This window comes from Vicugna pacos, chromosome 4 (assembly GCF_048564905.1).
Source record: "Vicugna pacos chromosome 4, VicPac4, whole genome shotgun sequence".
NCBI lineage: Eukaryota > Metazoa > Chordata > Mammalia > Artiodactyla > Camelidae > Vicugna > Vicugna pacos.
In genome coordinates, this window is record NC_132990.1 from 67,006,755 (window position 1) to 67,022,092 (window position 15,338).

At 50.1% G+C, this 15,338-nt stretch overlaps 1 protein-coding gene across 8 annotated transcripts in view; it reads right to left on the minus strand.

Moving 5' to 3' along the window:
- Positions 1-243: 243 nt before the first annotated feature.
- The window catches only part of CDK5RAP2 (CDK5 regulatory subunit associated protein 2), a 166,958-nt gene continuing 151,863 nt past the window's right edge, over positions 244-15,338 (minus strand). For all 8 annotated transcript variants that reach the window (XM_072960013.1, XM_072960018.1, XM_072960016.1 and 5 more), the window contains 6 exons: positions 13,363-13,440; positions 12,056-12,321; positions 9,526-9,669; positions 3,391-3,517; positions 770-816; positions 244-336 (listed from right to left, as the gene is read on the minus strand). In XM_072960013.1, coding sequence (XP_072816114.1) covers positions 280-336; positions 770-816; positions 3,391-3,517; positions 9,526-9,669; positions 12,056-12,321; positions 13,363-13,440 — 719 coding nt within the window. In that variant the 3' untranslated portion in view covers positions 244-279. The remainder of the gene's footprint in view (positions 337-769; positions 817-3,390; positions 3,518-9,525; positions 9,670-12,055; positions 12,322-13,362; positions 13,441-15,338) is intronic.

Here is a 15,338-nt window from a genome sequence, read left to right on the forward strand (position 1 = left end):
CACTGAGCAAATCTAGGGAGGCCGTGAGCCCACCACTGTGCGGAAGCCACCGCCTCAGCTCCGGGCCGGCCCAGGGGGCGAGATGCTCAGCCCACCGCAGGCTGGAACCCCGTCTGACAACAACCCCACAGCAACTGTAGGATAGAAAACATTACGGGGAAAAATAGGTTTCCAGTGGCCAGAGGGCCCTTCCGCTCACTGAGCAGGAACCACACTTGTAACAAAGAGACAGGACGAGCTGGGTGGGGAACCACGAGCTTTATTGACGGACAGTTCTACTCAGGAGCCCGGTCTGCTGGGACTGGCCGTTCCAGGATGGGCACCCCCGGGCCTGAGCTAGGAAAAGGGAGGGAAAAACGGAAATTTTTAGGTTCCATGGAGGGTTTCTGAAATAAGATCCCTGACAAGGTTAAAGGTGAGATTGTTATTCTGAAACTACCTTCAAGGACACACTGTCTGATCAGCAAATATTTATAGCAGCAAATGACAGAGAGACCAGATCGCACTCGTTCACTCAGGAAAGACTTACTAAACGCCCACTCTGGCCGGGCACCACTTGCTGCATTTCTCACTGCTGAGCAGCAAACCCATCATTAGAACCACCACGGAAAACGGGGCATGATAAAATGAAACTTTTCATGCGCTGCTGGCAGAAAAATACAACTAATGGAAGACATGCGACCGGGTTTCACCTTCAACTTCATTTTTAAGTCAGTGCCGGCTCGGCACCCACCCCCATCCCCCCGCGGCTCCCTCACAGGGGCGTTACCTCCAGGTTTCCTCGGGCTTTCCGCAGGATCTTGTGCGTTACAACCACTAAGGAGAGAGAGCAAAGAATGGGATGATTAGCACCGATGCCCAGGACGACAGTGCAAGAGCCAAGCGCAGGGGGGAGCCCCCGGCCCCAGTCGGTTCAGGCGTGTGGACAACTCTGCAGCATCCAGACCAGAGAGGTGCGAAGGCCCTGCCTGCCCTGTCACACAGCCCAGGACCAACAGCCCAACAGAGCGGGTGGACCAGTGGCCTCTCCTCAAGTCCATCCCCCCACGAGGGATGGGAGTGCCCGCTTTCAGGGAAGCAACTATAAAGTGAAGTGGCCTCCTCCCCAGGTCCTTGTCTTGTCCAGCACAAAGGCCAGCAGCAGCGAGGATGCTACCACTGTGGAGGGCTCGCTTGATCGGGGATCCATTCTCAACGGGCTCTGGTGACGGCCAGGGACTCCATCCACTCCCCGCAGAAGCCATGGGCTTCTGGACCTGGGCATTTGGCCAGAGGTGCCCAAGGCTGGAGGAGACTCCCCACCAACACACACAGCCCAACTCCCCGATGGCTTATTCAGAATAGGTGCCACGTGGGGGCCTTGAGAAAATGCTTCTTGCCTCACAAAAATTCCCATCTGGAGGTAACAAAGCCTGTTTGTAACCTGCGACCCCAAGGGAAGGGGCAGATGGTGCAGGCTTTGTTTTTAACTGGGCAACGTGAACTTCAGAGGTGCCCGGTGCCTCTCTGTGCCCTCCTCAACCCCACGCCACAGGGCAGAAGTCCTTAACCGGGGTCCAAGGCTGAGCTTCGGGGCATCTGAAATCCCCAGAAGCTAGGTGCAAACTTTGTGTGCACATGGATGTGTGTGTCTTTCTGGGGAGAGAACTCGTACCTCTCGGGAGATTCGCCAAAGGGTCTGTGACCCAGGAAAGATTAAGTGCTGTGTCTGTGGAGGCTAAAAATAATGTCACAATGTACTGGAGATGCCAAAAGAGCAAGAAAAAGAGTGAAGGCTCACCCGGCCCAAGTTTGAAGGGGCCCCCACGTCTGAACAGCATCGCCCACGTTCAGAGCAAGAAACCCCCAGTGTAATGAGAAGCCCCAGGGACAGAGAGGCAACAACCTGTCCCACGTCAAGGCAGAGGCAGAGGCATGACTAGGTCCCAGGTCAGACTCGGGACCGTGCCACCTCAGCAGGGGGCTGGCGAGGAGGACACCAGCCTCAGTGGGGTCCAGCTGGTGACAGGCGGTGTGCCAGCTGTGACCTCGGTGAACACCCCCAGGAATTCCTGTCTAGAGACTGGAAGTGAAGTGGGCAGTTCCAGGGCACGTGGGGAGGCAGTGGCAGGTGGGCTCGCGGGGACACTTGGCCTTCCTTTCCCTGTAGACTCTGGGAGGAGGTGGAGTGTTCAGCGGTGCACAGGCTGGTGGGCCTGCCCGGGCCCTGCTCCTCCTTGTCTTCAGGTGGGGAAGGAAGAGGAGGGGACACAATGCCAACTTTCACTCAGAGCAGACCCTGGAGGCTGGCGGGGTCTGGGGACCTCAGGAGGGGCGGCCGAGCCTGGCAGAGGAGTTGCAGGCCCGGCTTGGCAACCAGCTGCATGGCCCTGGGCAGGCCTCCCCCCTCAGGCAAGCCCTGGCTCTGTGTTAAGCACTGAGACTGAGTGACATCATCTCAACATGGGAGATGCTGCAACAGCTTTGGGCTTTCGCTGACTATTAATGGTTTGCTCCCACCTCCATACCCAGAATTCAGTCTGACCTAAAGGCATAAAAGAGGCAGAGAACTAACATACACTGAGCATCGATTCTGACTCGGGAAGGGTACAGGGGAGTTGAGGGATCATTACCACCCCGATTTTACAGATGAGGAAGTGGGCACATTTTTTTTATAAAGTTGGGATGAGACCCCAGGCCCATCTGGCCAGTCTGAGTCCTTTGGAATTACTGTCTCTGGTTAGAGACGAGGGATCTAAAACTCAGAGAGTTCAGTCATTTATTCCAGGTCACACAGGAGGGCAGAGATCTGAGCCGCCCTCACTAGTGATTCCACGCTCCCCGACCCAGGACTCAGGGCCGGGCTCTGTCCTCTGGATCTGCCGCCGTAACTACTCAGACATACATCAGAATCTACTTCTAAAATCTGCTCACCTGTCAACGGGGCAAACTTCATGTGCCCTGTGACGGTTCAGGACAACAGACATGGGGCAATGCCAATGCCGAGAGCCCCAACCTTCCCTGGACTCGAGGGCTGAACAAAAGTACCACCTCCCACCACCTCACTGCCCCAGGGGTCTGACCTGAATGCTCCACCGCCACCTCAGATACGACCGCTCTGCCAGGGCCACCCCCTCACTATGTTCCAACACCACCCCCGCCCCTCCACGGCCAGGCACCCGGCCCTGTCAAGCCTCACCATGCCCGCCTGGGGGACCACGCAGCCCCTGAAGAGGATTCCCTGCCTCCTGGGAAGTCTGTTAAGTGAACTCATTGGTCCATGAGGGTCGGGGAGGGTGAAGTGCAAAAGGAAACCCATAAAAAGTAGGCGTGCTGACACGCCGGGGCTGGGCTCTTCGTCCTCAGAGGCAGGACACAGTCCCACGTGGTGGCTGGCCCCCGGCCACTTACATTGATCAAAGATGACTTTTTCCTGGTTCTTGCTCAGCTGCAAAAGCTTCATGGTGTTTTGCAACTTCTTTTCTTGTTCAAATAATTTTTTGTGTAGTTTGGTGATCTCTGCTTTCATTTCTCCAGCCTAACAAGAAAAAAAAGGAGTTCGAAGAATGAACAAAGAATATAAAATGTCAGATTGTATAGAAAGAATTACAAAAACCATATAAAAAGTGTTCAACCTTGCCAACAAAGGTATTTGAATAGAAACTGGAAGCCATTTTCAGTCGCTCAGATGGACAAAACCAGGCAAAATCCAGCGGCAGTGAGGGTGTGGGGCAAGCGCTCTCAGGACGGCTGGTGGGGCTGTGAATTAACTCAGCCCAGGGGGACCCACGCCAGGCAGGACGGAGCATGTTGTAAACTGCGCCCAAGCCTCTGACCCGGCAATTCCACACATGGGCGCTTACCCCGAGGAAGAGCAATGCAGGCACAAGATAACGCCCACGCTCCAGGATGTCCACCTCAGCGCAGCTCACAGCAGGAAAAAATAAACAACCCGATTTGTTTTAATAGGGAGCTAGATAACTCAATTACGGTACTTACATACAATAGAATAATTTCGCAGCTATTAAAAAATGATGGTGTAGAACTTCATTTATTGACATTGAAAGATGATCATAATTAGTGACAAGAAGAGCCCAGAACAGCTATTGTGTATACCAGGCATTCTTGTTCCATGAAACTGAACACATATATCTCTATCTATAGATGTACATATCTCAAGATGTCCAAACTCTGATGACAGAAGCATCATGAAAATGTTAAGAGCGATTTATTTCTGAGAGATGGAAATTGGAATATTTTATTTTTCACTTTTTTAATTTATCAGAATTGTTTGAGGTTGGTTTTTTTTTAATGCTGATTTTTAAAAAAAATTTAGTGCTTAAATCTTAAAAAGAGACTATCAGAGCATTATTAGTAGAATATGATCTATTAGGAGAAACCGTTTTGATTTTTCAGAAGTGAGGAGAGAGTAGATGGGGGCAAAACCAGAGTCCCCAGGCCTTGAAAGTGTAACATACACACCACAGAGGCTCTCTTTAAGTATCTCCACTGAACCAGTTCATGGGGGTAAGGACACTCCTCCTTCTCATGAAACACCTGGGCTGTTAAGATACACTGGCACAGGCCACCCTCTGCTACATCAAAACCCCACTGCTTGCACAAGGAGGGAGGCTGGACTGTCTGCTGATGAAGAATCAGTTTAGTTTGTCCCAAACTCGTCTATGGCCCTTGTACTTGTGATCAGCTATATGATTTAATTAAGGATTAAGTCGAGCCATGAGCTATGTGTACAAAAAGAGAGAACGGCTTGTATGAAAACTAACGTATGTTTCCGGAAAGACTGGATAAAGGCAAGTCACTAAAAAACACATTTCTGGCGAATTAGGTGTGGGTGACTCAACCGTAAAAGAAGCGGGAGGAATACAGTCTAGAAGAATTCTACAAGCAAACTGCTTTGCAAGTGACTAAGTTTTTCCTTCATCTTAAAGAAACAGAAATTGGAAGTGACAGACATACATTATGGATGTAGTTTATGAAAGAAAGAAGATGTGGAACTTCAATCAGCAGACCCATTTTCAAAGAAAAGGCCCTGGCCCCACATCAAAAGAATGGCAAATGAATGTACATTTAACTGTTTTAAGTTAAACTGAAATGTTTAAGGTATGTATTATTTTTTGATTCCCTGCTTTAGCCTACTTTTAAGATTAACCAATCGTGTCAGCTACAAGGGCTTCAACTGTGCTTCCAAAACAGGTCCTAATTTAAACATTAGGTTTTCTTTGATTCTCTTCCTCAGGGTGAGAGCCCACAGAGGTCTGGGTTCTGATCGTGGCTTTGTAGGCCACACCTTCTGGGGCAAAGTCACTCTCCACTCAGAGCCTTAGTTTCACGTGACCCCCGAGCCCTCTTCTCACACAGCAGCAGAGGGAGGCTCGGATGAGACAATGCCTGAAGGCAGCGAAGATGATTATTTCTCACCCCACCTGGCTACCTTCTCTCTCTAAAGTCAGCTCAGGCATCACCTCCTCCAGGAAGCTCTCCCTAAGACCCTCCCCCACTAGTTAGTTACTGCTCCTTTGGGTACCATCGTGCCCAGTGCTCCCCTACCATGGTCCATTTCACAAGCTCCCTGAGGGTGGAACTCAGTTCTCCCCTCTGACCTCCGGCGTCTGGTACAGGGTAGGCGCTGTGACACCATCTGCCAACTGGTGGATTCACCTGCGCTCTCAAAACACCCTGGACGTATTCTATCCCGCACTGAAGACAAGGAATTTCAATTACGCTGTTCCTCTGAAATTAAAAATCTTCAGTTTCAGCGGATGAATACACCATGGTAAAAACAGCAGATCTCCAAGGCCCAGGCTCGGTCTCTTTCAACTGTCAAGATGGTACAGCAAGGGAGGTTCAGCTCTCACGTCCGGAAAGTGCGAATACTACTCCTGAACTCTCTGAAGCCACTATGAGGGACAAAATGAGATGCTGAGTGTTTAGCAGAGCACCTGACACCCAGCAGGAGCTCAACAGAGTAACCTCCTCAGGCCTCAGAGCTGGGACTTAGTCACGAATGTCCTGCCTATCTTCTGGTTTTTTTTTTTTTCTGGCTTGTTTGTTTTCTTTTTAAAAATGAAAAATCTCAAACATTTTACAAAAGTAGAAAGAACAGGATGATGAACTACCAGGTACCCACCCAGCTTTAGCAATTATCAAATCATGGCCAAATTTGCTTCACCTACATCCCTGCCCAACCTCACCCTAAAATCATTGTTAGAATCCATCCTGGAGGACAATCATGCTTCAGTATATAGCTCTAGAAGAAAAAATTCTTTTGAAAATCACAGCATCATTATCCCATCTGAAACAATGACAGTGACTGCTTAGTGTCACCAAATAGATGTCACTTGATACGGTTCCCTGACTGCACCCTAATTTTATTTTTGTATACAACTGGTTTGATTCAGCATCCAAATAAACTCCACGTTTTACACCTGTCTATTCTGTCTCCAGTTCCTTTTAATCCAGTGGTTCTCAGAGCTGCCAAGAGGACTTGTGAAAACAGACCGCTGGGGCCACTCCCAGACATTCTGATTCAGTAGATCTGCGGTGAGGCCCAAAAATTTGCCCTTCCAACAAGTTTCCAGATGGTGCTGAGGCTGTCAGTCCAGGGACCATAATCTGAGAACCAGTGTAAACACGCAAGTTTCACTGTCTCTTTTCTCCCTTTTTTCCTTAGGATGAAAAGATGTGCTAAGCTCACATTTCCAGGCCCATGCCTAGAATCAAGCCATCTCTCCAACGAGCCCTAGTTTCTTTTAGTAAAAAAAAAATGGGTATTTAGAAACCACAATTTGGTACCAGAGGTGCTCACTGGTACTGGACTGGACATCTTTAGAGCCTTTTAAGTAAAGGGAATTAGTAAATTTTTTAAATAGAAAATACATCACAGGTTCATACTGGTATTTCCAGTTCAAATTAGGGATTATAGGGTTTTAACTTCTCTGATTTTTTAATTTATATCTCTTCCCTGACAGTAAAAATTTCAATATAATAAGTTATTTGTTTTATCATATATAATAATTTCAAGATATCTATACAAATATTATTACTAAAAATATAATCATTGAAAACAGCTAAAAAAATTTTTGCAGTTCTTTTTACCTGTTCAGTATTTCCACTAGGACTCTACAGTCAAATTACTGAGTTTTAGTCACTGAAATGTTTCCTCTTTGTGTGATTATGCCTCCAACACCATTCACAGGAAAGTCGGTTTGTTTTAACCTGTTCTGCGTTTTTAGAAGCTGTTTTTGTCCCATTTGATTAATTTTTATTTATAATTATATAAAGCATTTACACAGTTTCCAAGTCAAATTTATGAAACAAGGTCAATTCTGAGAAATCTACCATCCATCCTCTTCCTTCCCACCCCTAGATGTAGACTGTTCTGTTATTGTTCATCCTTCTACTTAAAAACATTTTTATAAACAAATATGTGTTCATACGTGTACCTCTCCACACAACTTTCTTAGATAAACTGATAGATGGACACACAGAGTGGTCCTACGGACTGCAGAAGATGCAAAAGGCAGTTTAATGACATTCAGAAAAAACACCAGGTAGTGAAAAACCATTGGAGCTGCTGGTGGAAACTTGGGAACATGCTTTACGCAGATTTCACACCAAGAAAAAGGCACCGTATGAAACATAGGCAGGGACAGAAAAGTGGCTAGAGGCAATTTCACACCACACAGGGGGTCCGTGAACACCAGCAACCACATCGGAGCATCTCTGAGGTCCTTTTTGTGGCTCTAAAATTCTGTGATGTTAAAGTGAGCGAAATCAATTACCTGAGGAACCCTCGTAAATAAGTGGTGAATCATCACAGGCACCGGCCAGTTCCTGGACTAACGTGCTAGTGGGGGAGACCAGCTGGACTCGAAGTTGTATTTATGCACACACGTAACAGCAGTGAGAGCTGCATTCCATCTATTTAACAGACTGCGTACTGAGGACAAAAACACTGCATCGAGGGTGAAATGTTGTGCTTCAAAAATCATATGGGCAAGTATTAGTGTGGGAGGGTGAGAGGAAATCATTCATTCATTCACTCAAAAATATGAACAAAATAAAAAGAGAAAAAACATATGAACCAAAGTCACGGCCCCTCATGGAAAGTGGAGGGATACAGATGTTAAAGAAGTCTGTAATTGTAACCTGTGATAGGGTTAGGATGAAACAGGAGAGGCTGCCAGGACTGAGTGACCAGGGAGCCTCTGACCTTGGAGTAACATTCAAGCTGAGCCCTGAGAGGTGAGAAGGAGCCGGCTGGAAGGAAGCATCCGTGTCTTCTGGACTCAAGATGGAAAAGAGCTTGGTGGGTTAGGAGGCCAGGGAAGGCCAGCGTGGGGCTGGAACCCAGCGGGCCAGGCCGTCTTCCTCTCCAACAGGCCATCTTTCAGGCCAGGTCCGCACAGCTCAAAGTGGGCACAACAAGGCTTCCCTGCACAGTGGCCGGGTCTGTACTTCCCTGAGCCTCGGGCACCCAGACTTCCCCCAGGATCCCAAGAGGGAAATCTAAGGACAGGCTCAGCGAAAGCCTCTGAGCTGAGAGCTGCTTCAAAGCTACCTCTCTGCCGTGGTCAGGAGGTCTGAGAGCCGTCAGAGGGCTGAACTCGGTGAGTGAGGACGGGGAGTGTAGATTTCCCTTCTGCCCTCCCGCTGGCCTTTGGCAAACATTTATAGGTTAGATAAAGGGGACAGCATCTCTCAGGCCACGAAGCAAACAGCTCTAACTCTCCTTTAACCAGCGTGCTCCTTCTTCCAGGCAGGCTCCTCTGACGACCAGAGCAGAGCTGACCTTGTCATCAGACGGCATGTTCCCCACAAAACCAGGGGGACAGCGTCTGCTTGGCCCAACTCCTAACTTGTGCCATGATGGGTGGGGATGGGGATGGGGATGAAGGGGTGAGCAACTCTTCTTAATTCGGTCACGTTCAAGTTACCGCAAAGTTGAGCTTTTAAGGGAAATTTCAATGGTTTTGTAACAAAGGATTTTCACTGGTTAAAAATAAAAGTAGTTTCTAAGTAGCTAAAATAGATTTGAACAAAGCTCACTAAAATATGATGCTGAAGGCTATCGAAAAGAATCAGACAGCCCAGAGAAGGCATCAGAGAAGAAAGAGGTTTTGAGTAGAATGGAGTGAGCGAGTCCACGAGGACAACCTGGAACGTGGAGCCTATAAATAAGTTTGTCCTTGGGATTCAACACCTGGGCTTCCAAACCAGCTCTGTAACCTTGAGTATGTGCCTCACACCCCGAGCCTCAGCTTCCTCATGTGGAGAATGTGGACATGGCTTCCCTCAACAAAGATGTGCTAGGAGTGGGGACATGGTTGGGTCCAGGCCACCAGCCAAGCCTGCAGGGCATCTGACCTGTCACTCTTAACAAACACGGAGCCCTCCCTGCCCTCCAGCACAGCCCCCGAACGGCGGGCACATCTGCATGGACCAGGTTCTGGGCTGGACACGGAAGAGAATGAGACACAGGCCCAGCGCATCCTTGAGCCTCTGCACCCAAGTGTCCCCACCCACCTGTTGACAGTGAGGCGTGCACTGGCCATCAGTGGGGAGTGACACCCTCCAGAGAAGCGTCAGCAGCCTCGCGGCCTCGTCCAAGGTCAGCCTGGCTGCGCTCACACCGGTGACAAAGCTGCTCAGGGGCGCCGAGTGTGGACCCTGCATGGGGGGTGGGGTGAGAAGGCTGTTACACGCAGTCCTAAAAAAAGATGGACAAGCCAGCTTTAATGGGCAATGTAAATCTCCAGGCTTCAGGGCCTGCGTCCCACATGCTGAGCAGGAGTCTGGTACTGGAAGACATCAATTTATTCTTAAAGACGGTGAATTACAGATTATGAGAGAACTTCGTTGGTGATTTTAGTCCAATCAATAACCATGATTAATAGCCACCTGCATTAACTACATTCACTACGCCAAGAAGAGGGTCTGTGGTCCGGCCCTTTTCCTGTCCCCATAGCCATGGAGCCTCTCCCAGAGGCCAGCGACCCAGCGCGGATGCTTCTGTCCTCAGCAACCCCAGCTCCACAGCTCTGCCTCCTGCCAATACGATAGGGCGTCTGGTCAAGTCCCCCTCACCCTCTCCGCTGCCAGAAGCGAACTCAAACCGGGGGATGTCAAGGCCATGGGAAAGCAAAGGACATGAGTCAGAGAAGGGAAAGGACGAAATAAATGAAAAAAGAAAAAAAAAAGAAATTAGAAGAGCATTGTCTTCACAAATAATAAAATAAATATAAAATAAAACAACGCACTCTTTTAAGCTATCTACTTGGCAAAAAAACATTTATAAATAAAAATGCTCAATGAAGACAAAGGTGCAGGGAGACACTCTCACTTGTAAACAGAGAACAAGTTTTGGGGACGTAACACAGCAGCATCACCACCAAGAGCCCCAAGGAGTCCACACAGCCCTTGGGCGAGTGATTCCACATCGGGAATCCGTCCCTACTGAGCGGATCAAAGATATGGCCAGAGATCTACTATTAAGGATGCTCATCACAGCTTAGACGTCCAACAAACAGGAAAGAGAGCTCGCAGACGGGGACACAGCCACACGTTAGCTCATTTTTCAGCCATTCAAAGTCAAGTTCTAGAAAAACATGGAATGAGACAGGAAAAATGTTAAAGTGTTAACTGAAAGGCAAATATGAACTTCACAGATTCTGGGTCAGTTTTATTAAACTTTATGAATGAGCTTAAAGTGCATACATCAAGTTTTAAGTGTTGACCGCTACGTGGCATTTTTATAGATGTTTGTTTTTAGGCTTTTCCTTAGTTTCCAGCTTCTGTAAAATAACAATAATCTTATCAATACCTATTCATTCATTCAGCAAATGTCTAGCACGCACCTGCCGCACGCCAGGCCCTGTGCTAGGCACTGGTCGTGTTAACGCTGAGCAAGACACACTCTCCCTGCTCCCTGGGAGCTACCGTCTAATAGAATAGAAAATGCAAAACGGGCTTTTATGATATAGTAAAACAAAACAAAACGAAAAGGCAAAACAGGTAACAGGGAGCAGGGGGCTCAAGTATTCTCAGTAAGGGCTCAAGAAGAGGGATGAGAAAATGTGACCCCTGGAAGCTCAGAGACTGAGTCCAGACTGGGGGCAAAATGAAAGTCTGACCCCAAGCCTCGGAGGAAGTGAATGAGTGGCTTTACGTCAAGCGCCCAGCACCTGGATCCCTGACAAGAGGTAACTTTAAAATGAGGAGGATTCCAGGAGGATGAGGCAGGAAGGTAGAATGGGCTGAGGGGCTTCCATGTTGGAGGGCACGGGGGGACCGGGAAACGACAGTAGGGAGGCAGGAGCAGACCCAGAAATGAGAAACCCTTACAGTCTGAACAGAACCGGGGAGGGGGAGGTGTGTGCACAGGTGACGGAGGGACTAGAGCGCCCTGCAGGAAGCCGGATGACAGAGAAAGAGAGTGCCCTGGAGGACAGAGACCTAGGTTCAGATCTTGACTGCTCCGAGTTACTCTTCCAGAGCCTGGAAGGTAGGAATGACACCTTCGTAAAGGCTGCCCTGGGATGAAAGAAAACACAACACTAAAAGCTCCTCTGCGAGAAAGCATGGCAGGCCCCCGCCCTCCACGACAACGCTGAGGAGGGTGAAGGAGGTTCACATCGGCAAGGGCCACCACACGCCGCGTGAGCATGAGGGCCTCACTACCCTGTTCACCCCCAGAGCCTGAGCACGGAGCCTGGGAGGGTGGATGGACAGGTGACTGGGCAGATGAACGGACGGACACACTGCAGGATTGAAGGACAGAGGGATGGATGAGAGACTGGACAGACAGAGGCCATCCCGGGCGATGCAGCAGGGCCCAGCAGAGTGATCACAGAGACCCTCATACAAACCTCAGCAAGTGTCCCTCCCACAGAACAACAAACAGTCCCCTACACCGGACCTGACCCCTGAGTTCCGTGGGCTACGTTTCCTGGCCCCTCTTCTCAGGGTCTCACTGAGACCCATGTGCCCTCTCCCACCCCCTCAACTCCTGCTCCCACGTGCACCCCTCTCCCTCCAGCTCCACTGCTCTGGGTACCTCTGCTCCCAGCTCTTGACTTGTGGGGCTGGGAGCCTCTTGGATCTGAATGTCCATCTCTGCAAGGAGCTTCTGGCCCTGGCCGATCTGCCTGCATAGGGCATCGTAGTCCTCGATCAGACCCAGGATGTGGCAGCCACTCTTGCTGGCCCACAGGCAGTGGCCAGGGACCAGGCGGGACACACTCGAGGTGCTGGTGGTCGAGCTGGCACTGACGCAGGAGAGGGTGTCCATATCATTTCCAGAGAGCGGGGGAGTCTCTGAAGCTACAGAACGAGAGGGAAGATGTCAGATCTATTTGAGGCAGCTCTCTGCATTTGACAAGCTGTGCTTGATGACATTCAGCCAGCCAGGAGGGCTAAGAGCCTGCTGGCCCGACTGCCTCCTGACACAGCCCAGAGGGCAAGAGGCCTGGGTCCAGGACCCCAGTCTGCATATCGCCCCATGCTGGGCTTATTCACGTTGTGGGAGAAATCACTTTATTTCAACCAGCATTCACCAGGCACCTGTTCTGCAGAAGAGCCCTGATCTACACGGACGAATCAGGCCTGGGCCTGCACTCCAGGGGCCCACCCGGAGTCTAGTCAGAACACAGGCTCCGTGTAGGAGGTGTAATAGCATGACAACAAAGAGCTGGAGCTCAGAGCTCTCTGTGCAGCAAGGGAGATCAAGGAAGGCTTCCTGGAAGAAGCAACAAATGTGCTGGGTTGAATAGGCAGCAAGGATTACGCTACACAGAGGTAAAAGCCTGCCACTTTTCACCTTTGGATCAACAGAAGCCCATACAGATAATTCTGATGAGGGACATCAGGAAAGACATTTCCTAGAGCAGTTCGCATTCCGGATGAGTCTTGAGGAAGTAGCAAGATTTTCACTGGCAGAGAAGGGGGCAAAGTCGGTCTGACAAAGGCAGGAGGCCCACTGCACAGTCCCAGTGAGAGGAGAGTGCAGACCCGTCTGCAGGATGGCGACCTGTCTGTGTGGACCATGAGGGCAGAGGGGTGCGGCTGGACGGGCCCGCTCAGGCTGGATGCTGCGGGGCCTTGAAGGCCACACTCAGGTGGTCACACTTTAATCCAGGGTAACTGGGCCCCAGACCACTGATGTTGCTGAGGCTGGTAACACCAAGGAATGTATTAACCAGCTTGGAGGACAAGATCGTCAGCCAGAAATACTGAGAACATAAAACCCCAAATCCTGCCCAGTAACCCTTTGAGTTGGGACCAGGGGCCCCCCTTGCCTCCAATTTGAAAAGTCCCACTGCCAAACCCAACCATGCCATAGTTACCCAGACTTCAGCTTTGTACCTGATCTTGGTGGCAGTGCCGGGGTGGAATCAAACAGGTCATGCGAATTATCAAGCGCCATGGGACACCTGTCACCATCTACAAGATGCCAAACAAGGGAAAATAAACCATCAAAAGTTCTAATTTCACTGTCATCAACATTTGAGAGAGACTGGAATGGGAATGAAGCACCAGACACACACGCGCATTCGTTCAAGTCCTCACCGGGCAGCTCTCCTGCCAGGCCCTGCGCGGGACACAGCGGATGCAGGGTGAGCAGGCCCGGCCTCTCCCTGGAAGGACCCTCTCATCCAGACAAGCAAAGAGGCCGTTTCCTCTCAGGGGTCAGGGCTGAGGGAGGGAAGCATGGGGGCTGTGGGAGCTCAAGTGAGGCTGGAAGCCCAGGAGGCAGACATGCAGACAGAGGAAGGGGCAGGTGCCCAGGCGCGGAGGAGAGGGCCCTCATGACGCATTCAGGGAGAACGAGGTGGGGACCACTCAGAGCGTTAGGCGAGGCAGTGCCAGGCTGAGATCTGTTTGGGGCTGGAGGATGGAGTCGGGAGGCCGCTGCAGTAACCCGGGCAAGGGAGAAGAGTGACCGGCAGTAGGACTTGGCAGGTGATGCATTTGAAACCACGTAAAGGAGGCAAAACCAATTAGATGACCAGCCACATGCTATAATTGAGACAAGCACTTTCCCAGCTGAACTCTCAGTAGCTCGGTGGGCAGGACGGCACTGCAATTCAGATTTCCTGGGAGAGGGGACCAAGGGGCAGAGACAGGAGGCGATCCGCCTGCAGCAGCCAGAGCATCAGTGGCAGAGCGAGGACTGGGCCCAGGCCTTACGCTGTCCCGCCCAGCTCGTTCCCACCCAGGCACCGCCCGAGGGTGCACTTCGATTCTGGGATCAAGGAATCAGGGGTCAGCTCCATGGAGCCGGCCCCTGAGAGGGATCGCTTTCTGCAAAAACAGCCATCTTTAGAGCAGAACTTTAAAACAGCCGCACTTAAATACCGCCCTGAAAGGTTTTTTGGCAAAGGGAAAAACGCCGCTGCCTACAATGTAATTTTAAACTTCACTCAAGGAAACTGGAGAACTTTAATGCGGAGGAATTTTGAGCACATGCTCGGCCTTTCAAGGCCCATCTAGGGCGGATCCTGGACAAAATTCAACAACAGACAAAGGCTGTTCAGTGGCCTCCTCACATCAGCAATCCCAAATCTCCGTCCTGGGCACCAGGCACTGAATCCTTCTCCCTGCTCCTGTCTCCCTAGCCCACCCCCATCTCGGTCTCATTCCTCAAAGCCCTGAGAGGGCCAGGCCCATGGCTGCTGGGTGCCCCGCGCGGGGGCCAGCAATACGGCACCTTTTGGACCCCAGGAGGTTCCCCTCGTAGGATTTTACCCTAAGAACGCTGTTGAGCAGAAAGAGCGTATTAACACTGATGTTTCCTAAAGCTCCAAATCAGAGACCACTTTAACAATCGCCAGGGTTAACGGTCTGGTGACTGGCAATTATCTGAAAACAATAATTAGGAAGCCCACGTGGAAGAAGGGGAAACATCTATGATGTGATATTGGGCAGAAGCAAAGAAAGGACACAGAATGGCACAGAAACCAATCTGAACGACATAAATTCACACCCACATTTGACTACCAAATGAAGAGACATTTATAAAGTAAAAAATTATTATTCGGTAACCATGAAGGATTTTTTTTCTTTTTTTTTCATACTGTCACATGATCTTTGTGGCTCAAATTTTAAAATCTTTACCAAGGAGAAACCCATAAGCCAATCACTGCAAGTTCTAGAGATGGGTGACCAGGGGCTCTTTGAGAGATTTTAGTCTTTTTAATTACAGACAACAGAGGTAATTCCCGTCCTACGCAGAGGTAGTCCAAACTTCTCTGTGATACTCGTTTATAAAGTATGCTGATACTCCCTGTTCTCCGGAGGTGCACACCCACCCTGCGGGCATTAGGATGACGACCCCCAGA